The sequence below is a fragment of the Ambystoma mexicanum genome, chromosome 6p, assembly GCF_040938575.1.
Source record: "Ambystoma mexicanum isolate Mex_15411 chromosome 6p, UKY_AmexF1_1, whole genome shotgun sequence".
Lineage (NCBI taxonomy): Eukaryota > Metazoa > Chordata > Amphibia > Caudata > Ambystomatidae > Ambystoma > Ambystoma mexicanum.
In genome coordinates this window covers 421630444-421647715 of record NC_090935.1, presented here as the reverse complement: position 1 = coordinate 421647715, position 17272 = coordinate 421630444, and the positions used below count along the sequence as shown (strand labels likewise).

The following is a 17272-nucleotide window of genomic DNA, read 5'->3' as shown; positions in this document are numbered from 1 at the left end:
GAAGACCGTAGCCGTGGGCCATGATCTCCAGAACCCACACATCTGAAGTAATGGCTTGCCACTCCACAAGATGCTGCGCCAGCCTTCCCCCAACCGGCGAACCATGGGACATGGCCTCATGACTGAGTAGGAGCGGCTGCGGCGTTACCCGAGGGCAAAGAGGCAACTGCCCGAGCGGCCTTGGCACCACGGGTACCCTGTCGTCCACCTCTGGTACCCCTGCGTTGGCCTCTTTGACAGCCAGCTCCTCTCGCTCTACTGAAGGATGAGTAATAGCGAAAGGAACCACCCCTCCACTGCTGTCCCCTAGGACGAAAAGGCGGAGGTTGGCGAACTGCAGCGCCCAACGACTTCGCTGCAGCTTTTGAGGTCTGCAACCTCTCAAGGCTCTCATCAGCCTTGCTGCCAAAAAGGTGTTCACCATCAAAGGGCATGTTGAGGAGCCGGGACTGCACATCAGGAGCAAACCCCGACTTCCGCAACCACGCAAACCTGCGTATCACGGTGCTCGCCGCCATGGACCTACTGACGCATTCAGCCAAGTCCAGACCCGACTGAACGGACTCACACATGGCATCCTTACCATCCTGGACCATAGCAAGGAAACCCTCCCGTTCAACCCCTTCGGGAATATGTTCAGCCGCTAACGCAACACAGTTCCACAGAGTGTGCGTGAAACGTGACAAGGCACAAACGGAGTTGGCCGCCTGAAGCGCCATACCACCAGAAGAAAACACTTTCTTCGCCCAGCCATCAAAACGTTTGTCGTCCCTATCAGGAGGGATGGTAGGGTACGACGCCTGCTTAGCCGGGGCCGTGGCCGCCTGCACCACCAAACTCTCCGGAGTGGGGTGCCTGGTCAAGTAGCAGGGGTCGCTACTGGCTGGACGGTATTTACGCGACAAGGAACTGCCCACCGCCGGGAGACTCTCCGGAGCAGTCCAAGCCGCCGCCACCCTTCTCTGTAAAGTCATATGGAACGGCAGTACCGGGTCAGTTGGGGGACCAACATCAAGGATGTCCGTCAGATCATCCTGCACAAACTCCCCTGGGGGAGCAGACCATCCCAAATACTCAGACACCCTAGCCATAAGGCGCCGGTACGAGGAATCGGCATTGGAGCCAGGCTCAGGCCTACAAAAGTCCACCTCCGGGGAGGTGTCCAGTCCACTGGCATCATGCAGTGACTGCCTCAAATCGTCAAACTGACTACGGCCCGAGCCAATGTCATCAGGCACCAGACTAGGAACCAGGCCATCAGAATCCTCATCCGCCTCCGAAATAAATTCCAGGTGGCGAAAAGGCACCCGAGAGTGCTTGCTCTTAACCAGAGCCTTCCTAAGGGGTACACCCGTGACACGGGGCACCTCCGACACGAAAGGCGTCGATGGCGTCGAGCGAATCGGCGCCGACGCCGAGAAAACCGGCAACGGCGCCGAGAGGATCGGCGTCGAGGAAATCGGCTTCGACGACAGATGCAGCGCCTCCAGTATCGGCGGCGTCGACACAGCCCTCGAGGCCGGAACCCCGAGCGTGTCCCTCGACGACCTGAACGTCGACGGCCTCGACGACGTCCTCGAAGCCGGAGCCTCGAGAAAGCCAGTCGACGCCCTCGACGCCTCAGACGTCGACGTCTTCCTCGAAGACTTCACAGGAGCACACGGTCTCGAACGCGTCGAGGACCGGGACCTGGAACGGGTACGGCGAGAACGAGCCTCCTTGTCCGAACGGGACCGCTCCCGTGACTCGTGCCGACCACTCATGCGAGCGGCGTCTCTCGACCTCACACGGCCGACCCCACTCGGGGGCGCGGACGGCTGAGTACCCTGCGACTCAAGAATCGCCAACAGTTTCTTCCCGAAGGAAGCCCATTCCTCCGGCGTCGCACGGCTGGTGGGGTAACCGACGTGCCGGGCAGAATCCTCGGAAGAGGACCTGGAAGGCGACCGGTGACGGCGCTTCCGAGAATGCCTCGAAGAGGCTGAGGAGTGGCGAGACCCACTCCTAGAAGAAGACCGACGAGACTTCCGACGATGACGCGGAGAGTCACCCCTCGAATCATCCGTCGAAAGCCCCGCCGACTTCGACTTCCGGAGCTTGGACACCCGACCTACCGACAACTTCTTCTTACGCTCGCGTAAGGCTTTGGACGTGAGCGACAGGCAGTCAACACAGTCATCCATGTCGTGGGCCACCCCGAGGCACCAGAGTCAGGCGTCGTGCGAGTCAATCACCGACATCTTGGACCCACACTCCCCGCACTTCTTAAAGCCCGGACGCGGGGTTGAAGACGAAGTGGAAGACATCGCCGAAATTCACAAACGAACAGGTTCGAAGAACCAGAAAGAACAGAACTCCAAAGAGTCGAGGCTTAGAACCGAGAAACACGAAGCAACACGTTCGCGGAAAAAACGGAACTGAGGCTACAGGCGTCGTGCGTCCTACTTATCACATCGGATGACGTCGGACGTCGGAGGAGGTCCTCGACGTCGGCGTATCGACGTCATCGACGCAGGACGCAGACGCCGGAAAAGTTTCCGAAGCAGCACAGCTGTGGTGATTACCTGTCATAGATATGGAATACGTCGGAGGACCCAATCCCCTCGAATGACAGGTACTGGAGGAAACACGTACAGCAGTGGGAAGGACCACTCCACTACGAACGCGTCCCCTAAGGCTCCTCTTGGAGGAAATTCCCGCAAGCAGAATCTTTCGCACTTCCGGTTGACACTGGTGGCGAAGAGATCCAGTTGTGGGGTCCCACAAAGGTCGAAGATCTCCAGGAGAAACTTCTGAGCCAGCTCCCACTCATGAGAGAACGTGTTCTGCCTCCTCAGAGCGTTCGCCGCCACGTTTTCGTCTCCAGCGAGATGAACTGCCGAGATCTAAATTTCCTGCTGGATGGCTCAGAACTGAGCTGCATCACCTCTCTGCACAGAGGGAGAGACCCTGCCCGCCCCTTTTTGTTGAGGTAGTGCATGGCCACTGTGTTGTCCGTCAGGATCAGGACATTCTTCCCTCGCACAGAAGGCAGAAAAGCCTTCAGGACTAGCCTGATGGCCCTCGGCTCCAACAGATTGATATGGAGTCTGGACTCCGAAAGAGACCAACGACCGCTGTCAACTCGTTGACATGCGCTCCCCATCCCGTGAGGGACGCGTCAGTCACGATCGTCACCTCCGGCCAGGGTAGCCAAAATGGAGCCCCCTTCAACAGATTGCCTTCGACGGTCTACCACAGAAGATCCTAGGCGACCGAGGGCAGCACCTGAATGGGGTTAGACATCCTGCCGGAGGACTGTGACCACTGGCGCTTGAGAGTCCATTGCAGAGATCTCATCCGCAACCTGGCCTCTGGCACCAGAAGAATGCAGGATGCCATGAGGCCAAGCAACCTCAAGAACTCGAATGCCAGGAGACTCTGGACATGTTGAAACTTGTGAACCATCTGCAGAATGTGATGAGCCCTCACCTGGGGAGGCGAACACTGCCCCAGAGATGTGTCGAGCACTGCTGCGATGTACTTGAGCCGCTCGGTCGGTGTCAAGTGGGGCTTCAAGTTGAGGGAGAAGCCCAGCTTGTGAAGGGAGTGACAGGTGACTGACAGATGATCCAGGACTTGCTCGGGAGAGCGAGCCCTGATCAACCAATCGTCCAGGTAGGGGTAGACGTGAATCCTCCCTTTCCCGAGATACGCTGCCACCACCACCATGAGCTTGGTGAAGACCCTAGGGGCGGAGGTCAATCCGAACGGCAGGACCCGAAACTGAAAATGTGAGTCACCAACCGCGAACCTCAGGTACTTGTGCTTGGGATGAATCGGCACATGAAAATAAGCGTCTTTGAGGTTGAGAGACACGAACCAGTCCTGAAGTTAAAGGGCCTGGAGGATTTGAGAGAGTAACCATCTTGAACTTGTCCTTCCTGAGGAGCTTGTTCAAACCACGCAAGTCCATGATGGGTCTCAATCCCACGTCTTTCTTCGGGATCAAAAAATAAGGGGAATACCAGCCCTTGTTCCTCTCCGCTACAGGCACCAGTTCTATGGCGCCTTTCTCCAGCCAGGATTTGATTTCCTGCGCAAGGAGCAGATCCAGACTCTTCAAAGAGACATTCCCTGGTGGATTGTCGTGAGGCCTCTGCCGAAAGACAGTAGCCGTGGGCTATGAACTCCAGAACCCACACATCTGAAGTAATGGCACGCCATTGTACAAGATGCTGCACCAGCCTTCCCCCAACCGGCGAACCATGGGACATGACCTCATGACTGAGCTGAAGCAGCTGCGGCATTGCCTGAGGGTAAAGAGGCAACTGCCCGGGCGGCCTTGGCACCTCTAGTACCTTGTTTTCCACCTCTGGTACTCCTAGGATGGCCCCTTTGACTCGCAGCTTCTCTCGATCTACCGAAGGAAGAGTAGTATCGAAAGAACCTCCCCGCCATTGCTGTCCCCTAGGATGAAAAGGCGGAGGTTGGCGAACTGCAGCGCTTAACTTCGCTGCAGCTTTGGAGGTCTGCAACCTCTCAAGGCTCTCGTCAGCGTTGCTGCCAAAAAGATGATGACCATCAAAGGGCATGTTGAGAAGCCAGGCTTGTACATCAGGAGCAAACCCCGACTTCCGCAACCATGCAAATCTGCGCATTACGGTGCACGCCGCCATGGACCGGCTGACGCAATCTGCCATGTCCAGACCCCACTGAACTGATTCACACATGGCATCCTTGCCATCCTGAACAAGAGCAAGAAACCCATCCCGCTCCTCCCCTTTGGGAATATGCTCAGCCGCCAAAGACAATTCCACCGAGTGTGCCTGTAAAGCCATACCCCCTGAAGAAAACACTTTCTTCGCCCAGCCATCAAAACGCTTGTCGTCCCTATCAGGAGGGATGGTAGGGTACAACGCCTGCTTTGCTGGGGCCGTAGCCGCCTGCACCACCAAACTCTCCAGAGAGGGGTGCGTGGTCAAGTAGCAGGGGTCGCTACTGGCTGGACAGTATTTGTTCGGCAAAGACTTGCTCACTGCCGGGTTCACAAACAAACTGTTTCGAAGAACCGATAGAATAACTCAGAAGAACCGAGGCGCGCCGAGATCTCCGAAGCAAACACGTTCACGGAAAAAACAGAACTGAGGCTACGGGTGTCGCGCGTCCCGCTTATAACATCAGGTGACGTCCGCTCAACGGAGGCCCTCGAGGACAGCGTATCGACATAGAAAACTTTCCGAAGCAGCACAGCTGTGGTGATTACTTGTCATAGATGTGGAATACATCGGAGGAACCAATCCCTTCGAATGACACCACCAGGTGAAGATCCCCTGAAATACCACCTCGTTCAACTGCCATTTGTAGTTTGTCTGAGCCCAGCCTGCTGAGGCTAGCCGCCTCTAGGTTGGCCTCTCCCGGGGCCATGTTGTTCACCAGAGCCCAATTCCAAATGTCAATCGACAGTCTGCAGAAAGGAGGAGACCTGGTGCCACCCTGCTTGATGATGTAATACATGCAGGTGGAGCTGTCTGAATCAGAATAGACTTGACGGTGATCATGGGGAGGGAGGCTTTGAGGGCAAGCCAGATAGCCATCAACACAAGCCAGTTTATGTGTGCCCTGGCTGCTCCCGACATGTCCATTGAGTATGGTCACTGTGGCTGTCCAGGGTGGCCAACCCCATCCCTATAGGGAAGAGTCTGTAGGAATGGTGATCTGAGGTGCCGGCTGTCGGAAAGGCCTGCCTATCCGCAGGTTGGCGTCTGTAACCCACCAGAATAGATTCTGGTTAAGATGTTGTGGTACGCTGACCTGTTCCGCCCAAGATCCCTTCTCCCGATTCCAGGAGACTGAGCAGTGCAGCTGCAGCCTCGTCATTTTGAGCCTTGTATGTGGCACTGCGAGGAGACATGCGGCCATGACTCCCAACAGGTGTTTGTACCACCATGCAGATGTCATTGCTCTGTTGAGAAAATGTGCAGTGGCCCTTTTGATAGCTGCAATCTTGTCCGCTGAGGGGAAGATCCTCTTGGAACTTGTGTCCCATATAAGGCCCAAGAAGGTCAGACTCTGCATAGGCAACAACTGACGTTTTGAGATTGATAGAAAATCCCAGGTCATATAATGTATCCCAGAGGGCAGAGGTCGTGTGCTGGACCGTCTCGGAGATCTCAACCTGACCAGCCAGTCGTCTATATATGGATAAATGTGATGGCCCTGTACCCTGGGTAGGGCTGCCACTGCGTTCATTAGCCTTGTAAAGACCCTGGGGGCCAAACTGAGTCCAAAGGGTAGACCCCTGTATTGAAAGTGAAACCAATGATCCAGAACCTCATGAAGGACCGATAGGTTGCCAAATCCGGACGTGTAGGTAGGCATCCTTCAGATCCAGGAGGCACATCCAGTCTCCCACACACAATGTCTAAGCTATGAAAGCTGGGGTAAGCATCTTTAACATTTCGAAGGGAAGGGAAAGGTTCAAGGAGTAAAAGTCCAACACAACTCTAATGCCAGACTGGTTCCTCTTGTGTATGGCGAGAATGTGTGAATAGAAGTCCAGGGTCCGCTGCAAGGATGGGACTTCCACTGCCTGGCTCGCTGTGAGCGGATTTCCACCAGCAGAGTTGCTGTACCAATTTGCAGGGGAGGAAGGAGGAATCCGGAACCGGAAGCCCGTGGATACCACAGAGGATCCGTGGATCCATGAACTTTGTCCGCCAGCAGTGTGCGTGAAGAGAAAGCCTGTCCCCCACCGGAGACTCATGGATCCGGATGAGCCTGTCACAACTTTTTCCCCCTCCGAGGCTGGGGCTGAGGAGAGGGACTGGAATAAACCCTTGTTACCTGACTTGTGCTGTTTGAGTCTGTGCTGGCTAGGGGATCTGTCCAATTGTCTGGAGCGTCTCTCCTGGAAGCCCCTAAAGCCTCTGAAGGACTGACCTTTGTCCAAGCGCTGGTGCATTTGGCTGTAGGTCTTGGGTGTGGACTTAAAAATAAAGCTTTCACTGTTTGGGAGCTATTGTTTTTTTATCAAGTTCCTCATCCGTTGTTGAATGGAAAAGGTAGGCCCCACACCCCCCCTCGAACGGCAGGTCTAATATGCGCTCCTGCACGTCTGGGTTTAATTTTATCACCTTGAGCCAAGCCGTCCTCATTTCCGTGGCAATACAAATGGATCAGCCTGATGCGTCAATGTGGGCCACCGTGGACTCCATTACATCTTATGCCACGATTTTGGCCTGCGCCAGCCCAGCCTTTAAGCAGCTGTGGGTGGGGAGCTCATGAAGGAAATATGCGATTTCATGCCACAACTTCTGGTTGACTGCCGTCAACATGGCGTCAGCGTTGGCCCAGCGCAGGTGGAGTGTACCGTTTCTTCCCGAATGCCTCCAAGAGCTTTTCCTTCTTGCCCAGTACTGCAAAGGCAGAAGCCATCGATTAGGATTGCGGCTTACAGTATAGAGATGCTGCCGCGATTACTGAGGAGTGCGGTTCGGGGTGTGCCGACAATAGGAAGGTGTCCCCTTCCATTTGCCTGCACTTAGCGTGGAGACGCCTGTTGGTAGGCTGAGTAGAGTAGCTTGAGTCATCCTTTTTTGGCAAATGCTTTGACATCCTTTTGAAGTAGAATACCAGTTCTAGTAGGAAGACATAGCATAAGAACTTCAGCCAGAACACCCGCCTACGGTTGTTCCACCAGTGGCTGCGGGATTCCTAGGTACTCAGACAGGGAGCCAGTCGGTCATGAAAAGCTTTGGCCGATGATGGGGTGTCTCATCTTTTTCCACCATTGTGTCCTGTGGATCCGGGGAGCTGGAGGAGTGCTGGGCGCAGGCAGATGTGGCGTGTGGATTCTCAGTGCCAGAGGCTGCCTAGAGGGCAGATCCAGAGCTGCTGTGATAGGTGCAGGCATAAAAGCCAGGGGCTGAGCCGGGTCAAGGGGTGGTACCGCCGTGGGTGCTTGCAGCTGTACAGGAGGGAGCATGTCCCCGATTATGTCCCCGAGGATGGTACCCATCTGTGGTTCTCATCAGGGCAAAGAACTTCTCGAAGAACCTGTCTTCACAAGCCGGCAGTGTGCCTGGTGGTATAGGAGTAGGGCCCTGAGGGTGCTGTGCTGTGGGCGTGCCCGTCTTGCTAAATTGGGCAATGTGTATCTGCACTGCGAAGTGAAGGGATAGGATTTGGTCAAGGTGACCGGTGTTGTCTAATCACACCTGGAAGTTCGCTCCCCTTTACTAATCTCCGAAGGGGAAGGGCGCCGGGTGAGTCGCCACTTTGACTGACCCGGCAGCCATTTTGTTTTGCTCCATACCACGTGTCTGCATCGTGGTAATTGCTGAGCTGGGACCGACCACCACATGTACGCAGAGCGGTGGTGGTGGTTGCGACCTTCCCTGCACCTTAGGTCGAGGCCTGGTTGGCGGAGTTAATTCGGCCATGTGGCTGGTAGTGCTGGGTGCAGGCACCCCCTCGGACATCGGTGCGGTATTAGGGCGTAGCCCCTCGGGTTGGGACCCAGTAATAGAGCCCTGTAGCCCCTCAGTAGTAGCAGCGGTAGGATCTGGTCACTCCTCAGCCTAGGGCCAGTAGCTGGAGCAGCCTCTGTATTCCTGCTGGTCTTAGGACCTGAGGGGTCCCTCCCAGGAAAGGAGTCACCCTTGCAGGGTGCAGAGGAGAACAGACCACCTACCTTGGGCATGGTCTTCCATTTGACCAATGCTTTAAGGTCCTCTGGAGGCGATCTTCCGAAGAGCTCCCGCCAACTGGCTAGTCGATTTTTGAGCGCGTGCAGAGTCAAGGCGTCTCACACGGTACTGCCGTCCCAGCCGTGGTCTGGGCAAAGGCACCGGAGGCAAAGGGCATGGGGGGTTGGACGTTTAGAAGGGACCCTCACAGGCTGGACACCTGCTGAAGCCTGCCGTCATGCGCTGGGGAGGAGTGTGGCATCAGAAGACAGAGCAGTACCTACAATTGAATAAAATTTTTTTTAAAAAAGGACAAGAATACTTCTCTGGGGAAGAGCACGTGAAATTACAAGCCCAGAGGCCTAACCTAGGAACACTGGTGAAAGCAGTCCGTTCCCATCGATGTGGAAAAGGAGTGGCACCGGTTGGCAGAGTCAGGGGAGCAATTCAAAGTTAAGGTAACCACCTTTAATAACTTTCAGAATATCCGATTCTTGTAATAATGAATGAAACAAAACCAACATAAAGCAGGTAAATACTTGCAATCATTTAACAGAGGCCTTAGGCTTTAGTAGTCCATCTTTATCTAGTTATGAGTGTCACAGGGTCAAGTAAAGGGACAAGCTGTAGAAAGTCAAAACGTTCCAGAGGAAGTCTTCAGTAGCAAGTAAGTAACACTGTTGGAGAAAAGTTTCAGGGACCTCAGGGAAGGCTCCCTGGGACATCCAGGCATTGGGCCGTCCGAGAGCCCATTCGACCAAAGCGATTGCTGCAACTACAACGTTCCCCTGCTAGACATCTGCAGGGCTGCTACGTGTAGGTAGACGCACACCGTCGCAAGATTCTACTGCGTCAACAGGGATTCCAGGGAGGAGTCCAGAGTCGGCCAAGCAGTGCTGCGCAACCTGTTCGCTTGAAGGTGAGACTGGTGAGGAGGCAAGAGATGCTTAGGTTGAGCCTTTGCCACCTCCCGTGCTTGTGCATGCGTGCGAGTACTGCTATGTATTCTTTATTCATGAGCATGCGAATCCATGCCAGACACCATGCTGGAGAAGAAACAAGTTACTTACCTGTAACTGTTCTCCAGCATGGGTGTGGCATGGATTGACATGTGAACCCTCCGGCCTACCCCTCTGCGGCTCTTCTCTTAGTCCTACTGCCACTTTACGTGCTACCAAATCTGAAGATCTGGTAGCCAGAGGAGGGGCTTAGGTAGAGGGCATTCATTGGCTGGGGGCATTATGACCCAGAGCTCAGTTATTGGTTATTAGGAGGAAGAAAGTTCAGAAATTAAACTGAAACTGAGTTTTTCTTTACTGAGAATTCCCAGCCCGGTGACGGGGAATATTCATGAGCATGTGAATCCATGCCAGACCCCATGCTGGAGAATATTGTGGCATGGTCATTTTAGTGTATTGCATTATGCGGTAAAATGCAACAGTGCACAGGTAAACAATTCAAAACAGTCTAAATATAGGGTTTGCCACAGGACCATCCTCGACACATTGCATTTGCAACCACAAAAATAAATATTATAAGAATACCAAGTAACCTAACCACACTTCACTTTAAGGCGATGTGTGCAGCTTTAAAAATACAAGAAATTCACTATGGAGACCTCATCTCCCAGTACTGACAATCTTATAGAAAGATCAGATTCCTCAAAAATTAGCACAAATCAAGGAAAAGTTAGGTCAGTAGCCAAATCGAGGCTAAAAGAAAGGGTGTACCAGATTAGTCTATGGGAGGAAAGCAGAAAAAAGTTAATCTTTCATGACACTAACTGAATACCTTCACTTTCAAATCAGTCAGAGCCTGTAGGCCCTGCAAATAGTAGCAGTCTGCAGCATAAGTCCCAACAAATTCCAATATCCTAAAATAATGCGTAAACCCGTTTGCAGTCCACTTCTCACAGCAGCTCACCTAGAGTGTCTACATCTCATGGGAAGTGCTCTGGCTAAAAACAGTAGAGAACATTTCAACATGTGAATCATTAATCAGCACAGTGAATTGGAGCTATATTTAAAGCACAAATACATAGTGAAATATCAAATGAACAAACCTGGAGTAATGATTATGTTATTGGCCTCCTTTATCATTTCAACAGCATTGTCAAGGTTGATTTCTGTGTGAGTGCCAGTGATTTCCATTGGTTTGCCTCCAGCAGTTGATGTAGTTCCATAGCCTCCAAGGATCACATTGGCAAGTGAACGGTTCATGGCCTATAACACAAACAATTTTGGATTTTTCAGAAGGCAAAGACAGGATGTGTAGTGTAATCTTTCTTTTTTTTTTTTTTTAATAAGAATTGTGTTCAGCTCCTGGTGCTAAACAAGTGAAAAGCAGAGGCATTGGTATTTAATAAAATCTTAGTAGGTGCAATTGAGAAATTCTAAAAAACCTTGGGTCAAATAAGCTCTCCAAGTGGCTAAGAATATTGATTTTTGATTCCCCTGAATGTTTTCAACCAAATTGTTTCCAGGAGAACCAAAGAACCATCAAATGAAAAATTTGTCCGACACACAGGATTTAGGGTCTGTAATCAAGTTTTCAAATACATTTACACAGTTTTGGGTTTTATTTTGCGTTGCTTCTCACATCAAATTGCAAGCATGTCTAACTAATTTAGCGTACTATTTTTCCTTCGCTTTTTTTGTTGCTCAAAAAACTTTGGTACATGCATTTATTTTGTGGTGGCATATGAGGAATCCTGATCTGTGCATGGTGGTAGCTTTTGGAACCATAATTGTTGAATTTATGCAGTTGGGCCAGTGGCAACTTTGTCTAAGCCATGACCTTTAACTATGTTCTGCGGCCCAAACCCATCTGTGGTGGCCACTGGACAGATATATATGACCATGCGTTACTTACCGTAAAAGCATTTCTGATGGTTGTATCTGCTTAGATTCACATGCTGTGCATAGGTCCGACATCCAGTGGTCACTGCGGAGTATTGCATTTTGTTTTTCGTAGTCGAAAAGGGGTCGTCGACAAGGCGTGTCTAACACTATCCCTATAGTGACGTGCGTTGTACCCACAATCCCTCATGCGTCGAGGTCCCTCTGTTTGTATTTTTTCTGCCCTGAGGGAGCCTTCTATACGTGCGGGAGTACAGAAAAGAGATGTAGAAAGGTGTCTATGTTCCTTCCATACGATCGGGGAGGAAGGATGGGCGCATGTGAATCTAAGCAGATACAACCATCAGAAATGCTTTTACGGTAAGTAATGCATTGTCTTCTGATGTTTGTTAATCTGCTTAGAATCACATGCTGTGCATAGACTAGCGAGCAGTACCCGGAGTTGGCGGTGGGTTATGAGAAGGAACAGTAGAGAAAAGAGGTCTTAATACTGCCTGTCCCACCTGGGAGTCAGATCTAGAGTGTGCATCTAGACAGTAGTGTTTTGTAAAGGTGTGCACAGAACTCCAGGTAGCCGCTTTGCAGATGGACTCAAGGGGAACATTTGCAATGAACGCTATGGAAGCCCCAGTGCCTCGAGTAGAATGTGCTCTTGGCTTGAAGGGTAGTTCTCTCTTAGCAAGAGTGTAACAGAGAGTGATGCATTGAACAATCCATCTAGATATAGTGGACTTTGAGACTGCATCTCCTTCTCTTCCTGCTGCCACCGAGACAAAGAACTGATTAGTCTTTCTCAGTGGCCTGGTTCTTTCCATGTAGAACATGACACCTCTGCGTACATCCAGTGTATGCAGACTTTTTTCTCCCAAGTTGGAAGGGTTTTGAAAGAACGTTGGTAGTTTTATTGACTGGTTTACATGGAATTTCGAGATTAATTTCGGTGCAAACCTTGGGTGTGTGCGTAGAACCACCTTATCCTTGTGAACTGTTACGAAGGGGTCAAGAACAGAAAGAGCCTGTAGTTCACTTACTCTCCTAATGGAGGTGATAGCTATTAGGAAAGCAGTCTTAAGAGTGAGGTCTTTAAGAGTTGCCTTGTGCATGGGTTCAAATGGCGAGCCCATGAGTCTGGAAAGTACCACATTTAAGTCCCATCCAGGAGCTGGGTTAGCTATCGGAGGGTGTATTCTCTTTACCCCCTCCATGAAGGCCTTGATAACTGGTATCTTCCACCACAACACTTTAAGCTGGGAAGTGGTGTATGCAGAAAGTGCCGCCAGGTGGACTTTAATGGAATTGAACACTAGACCTGAATCCAGTAAATGGGTCAAGTACAGAACAATGTGTGTGGGAGAGCAGTCAACCGGATTGATGCTCTTACCTCTACACCAGATGACAAATATTCTCCACTTGCTAGAATAGCAGTGGCGAGTATTAGGTTTTCTGGCTTCCCTGAGGATGTCCATACATCTCTACGGAAGTTGTAGATGTCCAAATTCTATGATCTCAGGAGCCAGGCTGCTAAGTTCATGGTCTGAGGGCATGGATGCAGTGTCCTGCCCTTGTCCTGTGACAGCATGTTGTACGGGCAGGGAAGTTTCACTGGGGGAGATAGGGACATCTCCATCAAGTGAGCGAACCATGGCTGCCAGGCCCACATTGGGGCCACTAGTATCATGGTGACTTGTTCCTGGTGCATTTTGTGCACAACTTTGTTGAGAAGGGGAGTCGGGGGAAAGGCGTAAACAAATTTCCCTGACCATTGAATCGACAGACCGTTCCCCTTGTACTGGTTCTGGGGGTACCTGGAGGCGTAACTTTGGCATTGTGAGTTCTCCAGAGTTGCGAACAGGTCTATTTCCGGGAATCCCCATTGCGTGAAGACGTCTAAGACGATGTCTTTGTGCAATCGCCATTCGTACTCTTTGGGCAGGGGGAAGTCTCTGCTGAGTTCGTCTGCTAGCAGATTGAGTTCCCCTGGTACGTGTTGTGACAGTAGGAACATGTTGTGTTTGAGAGCCCACTTCCATATATTCTGGGACAGCTTGGACAGTCCTGGAGAGGGGGTGCCCCCCTGCTTGTTGATTTAGTACATGGCTGTGGTGCTGTCTGTAAGGACCATCACTGTCTTCCCTTGTAGGTGTTCCTGGAAGGCTTTTAGTGCTTTGAACACCGCCAGTAGCTCCAGTAGGTTTATGTGCTTGGATGCTACGCTCAGAGCCCACACTCCGTGAGCAATCTGATGGGATAGGTGAGCCCCCCATCCTGTGAGGGATGCGTCCGTGGTTAGAGTGGCCTCCACCGCGGGTGTGGCAAAGGGTTTTCCTATTATCAGGTTTTCCTTTGTCCACCACCGTAGCGAGAGAACCAAGGCCTGCGAGACCACCACTAGATCGTCCCATTGTCCGCTGGCCTGACACCACTGGCTGTTGAGCCACTCTTGCATTGGGCGCAGGCGCGTGTGAGGTACCAAATAAATACACAACGCCATCATTCCTAGCAAGCGCATCGCTTTGCACACCGTCACCTCTCGACCTGCCACATATTGGGGGGATCTAAAACAGCATGTTTTGGACCCTCTCGTTGGAGGGGAAGACAAGGCCGTCCTTTGTTTGAATTAGAGCCCCTAGGAATTGTTTGACTTGGCTGGGGTCTGAGCTGGACTTCTTCTCGTTGATGGTCAAGCCCAGTTGGAACAAAAGGTTTACAGTCTTTTGAGTGTTTGAGAAGCATGTTTCGTAAGAATCCCCTGTTATGAGCCAGTCGTCGAGGTAAGGGTATACTGGGATGGTTAACCTGCGCAGGTGGGCCGGTGCCACTGCCAGTACTTTCGTGAATACCCTTGGTGCAGATGCTATGCCGAAGGGTAGCACTCTGAACTGGTAGTGTTTTCCCTCTATCATGAACCTGAGGTATTTTCTGTGCGCTGGCAACATTAAAATATGAAAGTATGCATCTTTCATGTCCAGTGTTGTCATGTAATCTCCCTGTGATAGCAGTGGGATCACTTCCTGTAAGGTCACCATACGAAACTTTTGCGGTTTGACAAACTTGTTCGCTGGGCGCAGATCTAATACAGGGCGCATGGTTAGATCCTTTTTGGGTACAAGGAAGTACACTGAATAAATACCTTCCATTACCTGAGATAGAGGCACAACCTCTATGGCTCCTTTATCCAGCAGTTGGTCCACTTCTTGGAGAAGGATGGCGAGGTGTTCTGGTGTCATGCGGCGTCCCCTCGGGGGTCTTTATGTTGGGGAACTGTTGAACTCTATACAGTAGCCGCAGGCTACGGTGGAAAGTACCCAGCGGTCTGATGTTATTCCCTCCCATGCTGGAAGAAAGGATGTTAACCGGCCCCCGACCGGCGTTGCATGGGAGGGGACGCAAATCTTCATGTCACTTGGTGGTGTTGTTGGCTTGGGAGCCTCTGGGGTGGAACCCCGGCCTCTTCCCTTGCCACGACGTTGACCCCTCTGATTGTGCTGGCCGCTATTAGCCTGGTAGTTGCTGGCAGAATACTGTTGGTTTTGTTGCTGGCGTTGTCCACGAAAAAAGCGCTTATTACCAAATTCCCGCCTGTTAGGGGGTTTTGAAATTTGGTCTAAGGTCTTTATTGTATCAAATTCTTTCTTCGCGTTCTCCAGCGCGTCATCCACTGCTCTCCCAAAGAGGTTGGACTCCTCTATGGGTTTCTTAATAAGGGACGCTTGTGTTTCCGCCTTAAATCCGGAATTGCGAAGCCAGACGTGACGCTTCAGTAAAATTCCTTGTACCAAAGTGCGGCCAGCCGTCTCTGCTGCATCGAGGGTATTCTTGACGATGCTTTGATTGACCAGAGAGCCCTCGTTAACTGTAGCCAGTAAACGAGTCCTTAGGGGTTCGGGAACTTCTTCGATGTCCTGTTTGAGCTTAGCCCATTGAGCATCGGCGTAGCTTGCCAATAGGGTATTATTATTGGCGACTCTGGTAGAGAATGCTGCAGAGGTGGTGATTCTCTTGGCATACAGCTTCTTCCCCTCTTTATCTGGGGGTGCCTCACTGGTAGATAGTGGGACTCCTGCCCTTTTCCTGGTGTTGGTCATGACCAGGGAGTCCGGGATTGAGTGACGCTTAATATATAATGGGTCTGATTGAGAGGGAGAGAACAGTTGCTCAATCCTCGGATTGACCCCTCTCAGCAATGCAGGAGTGGAAAGAGAAGGTGTAATACGTCTCTTAACTGAGGCGAGGATGGCTATAATTTGGCTAGTGGGGGGTTTTCTTTGATAATCCTCTCCACAAAAATCGGTGTCTGGGGTGACCTCCCCAGTTTCGATTTCGAAATGTGCTGCTGCCTTCTTCAGCAGTGCATTGAAGGTGGGTTGGTCATCGACAGGCGAAGGGTTCCTGACTGGTGTAGTTTCAGTAGACCTGATGACTATACTGCTAATGCCTATGTCAGTCGACCTAGCCGGTGACTGCCAGGGATTTGGGTCGCCCTCGCCTGTGTCTTCATGGAATCCCTCCTCACATAGGTTAGTTTCCTCGTGAAAACCTTCCTCTTCTTGTTGGTCTTCAACATAGGTGAACTCATCTTCCTCCTGGAAGAAGGTGTCTTCCTCAGTGGGATTGTAAGAGTATATGTCCTCCTGCATGGGGTTATAAAACTTCTGGTATTTAGCCCTTGGACTCTCCAGAGGTGCCTCCCTTGGTCTCTTGGGTGCCCTGTCTTCTGGGATGGACATGAACCTGTCTAGTTTGTCCATACAGGTCTGGAAACTTTCAAAGGTCCACTGAGGTCGGCCAGGACGGTCTGGGAAAGAAAAAGGAGTTTCTTCCTCCTGTAATTGTCTGGTTCTGTCCCATAACGTCGAACAAAGTGAGCCTTCGCCTTCTGAGTAGCCTTCTTGCTGGCTAGGGCCTTCTGTCGGCGTCGGGAACTGGCCTGATCTGTTTTCCGGTGCTTTCGGCGTATCTTTGGCCTTGTGCGTGGTTTTCGGCGTCTCACTCGCCGTACGTCTCTGGCCGTCCTTAGATGCTATGCGCGCGAGGCTTTCGGCGATCATTCTCTCTTCCGAGGGATCGGTCGCCGTCGAGCCCTTGCCCGTCGAGCCCTTGGTGACAACGTGAGTGCTCTTGCGATGCGCGTCACCGGAGGGTTTGATGTTAGCGCCCTTTTTTAGAATGCCCAGTCGCCTGTCGCGGAAGCGGTGGCGGGAAGGGCTGACGACCCTTACGGTCGGCGGAAGACGCCGGTGGGCCCGGCGTCCCAGTTGGCGCTATGGCTGCCTTCGTCTTCGACGAATGCATGCCGGGGGGTATGTGCTTTGGTGTTTTTCCGTGTGCGTCCTTGTCGACGGGGTGTTCATCCCCATAAACTGGGTTTTGAGCCTGGCTTATCGTGGCAGGGGCCGGGGTCGGACTACGAGGAGTCGTGAACGCTCCTTTGAGAGGTCTACAGCCTCCGTTACGGAGGCCGTGTAGTCACTGTACTCGTCGCACTCGGCGGTGGCGGCAGCGAGCGAGGAGTCAGGCCTAGACATGGCGTAGGCTGCCCACCTTTGACCCTGCGGTCTTTTAGAGTTTTGGGCTTTAGTAATTTACAGGCCGCACAGCCGTCCTCCTGGTGATCGAGGGGTAAGCAACGGTTGCACCGTTTGTGCTTATCCTTCCAGGTATATTTACCCTTGCAAAGCGGGCAAAACCTAAATGGCGTCCTCTCCATAGCTGAGGGTAATAAGTGTGACTACGACCTCAAAAGAG

The 17272-nt window shown here is 52.0% G+C and overlaps 1 protein-coding gene across 1 annotated transcript in view; it reads right to left on the bottom strand.

Moving 5' to 3' along the window:
- The window catches only part of NNT (nicotinamide nucleotide transhydrogenase), an 832744-nt gene that overhangs the window by 155608 nt on the left and 659864 nt on the right, over positions 1-17272 (bottom strand). The window contains exon 18 of the mRNA XM_069627238.1: positions 10732-10891. Coding sequence (XP_069483339.1) covers positions 10732-10891 — 160 coding nt within the window. The remainder of the gene's footprint in view (positions 1-10731; positions 10892-17272) is intronic.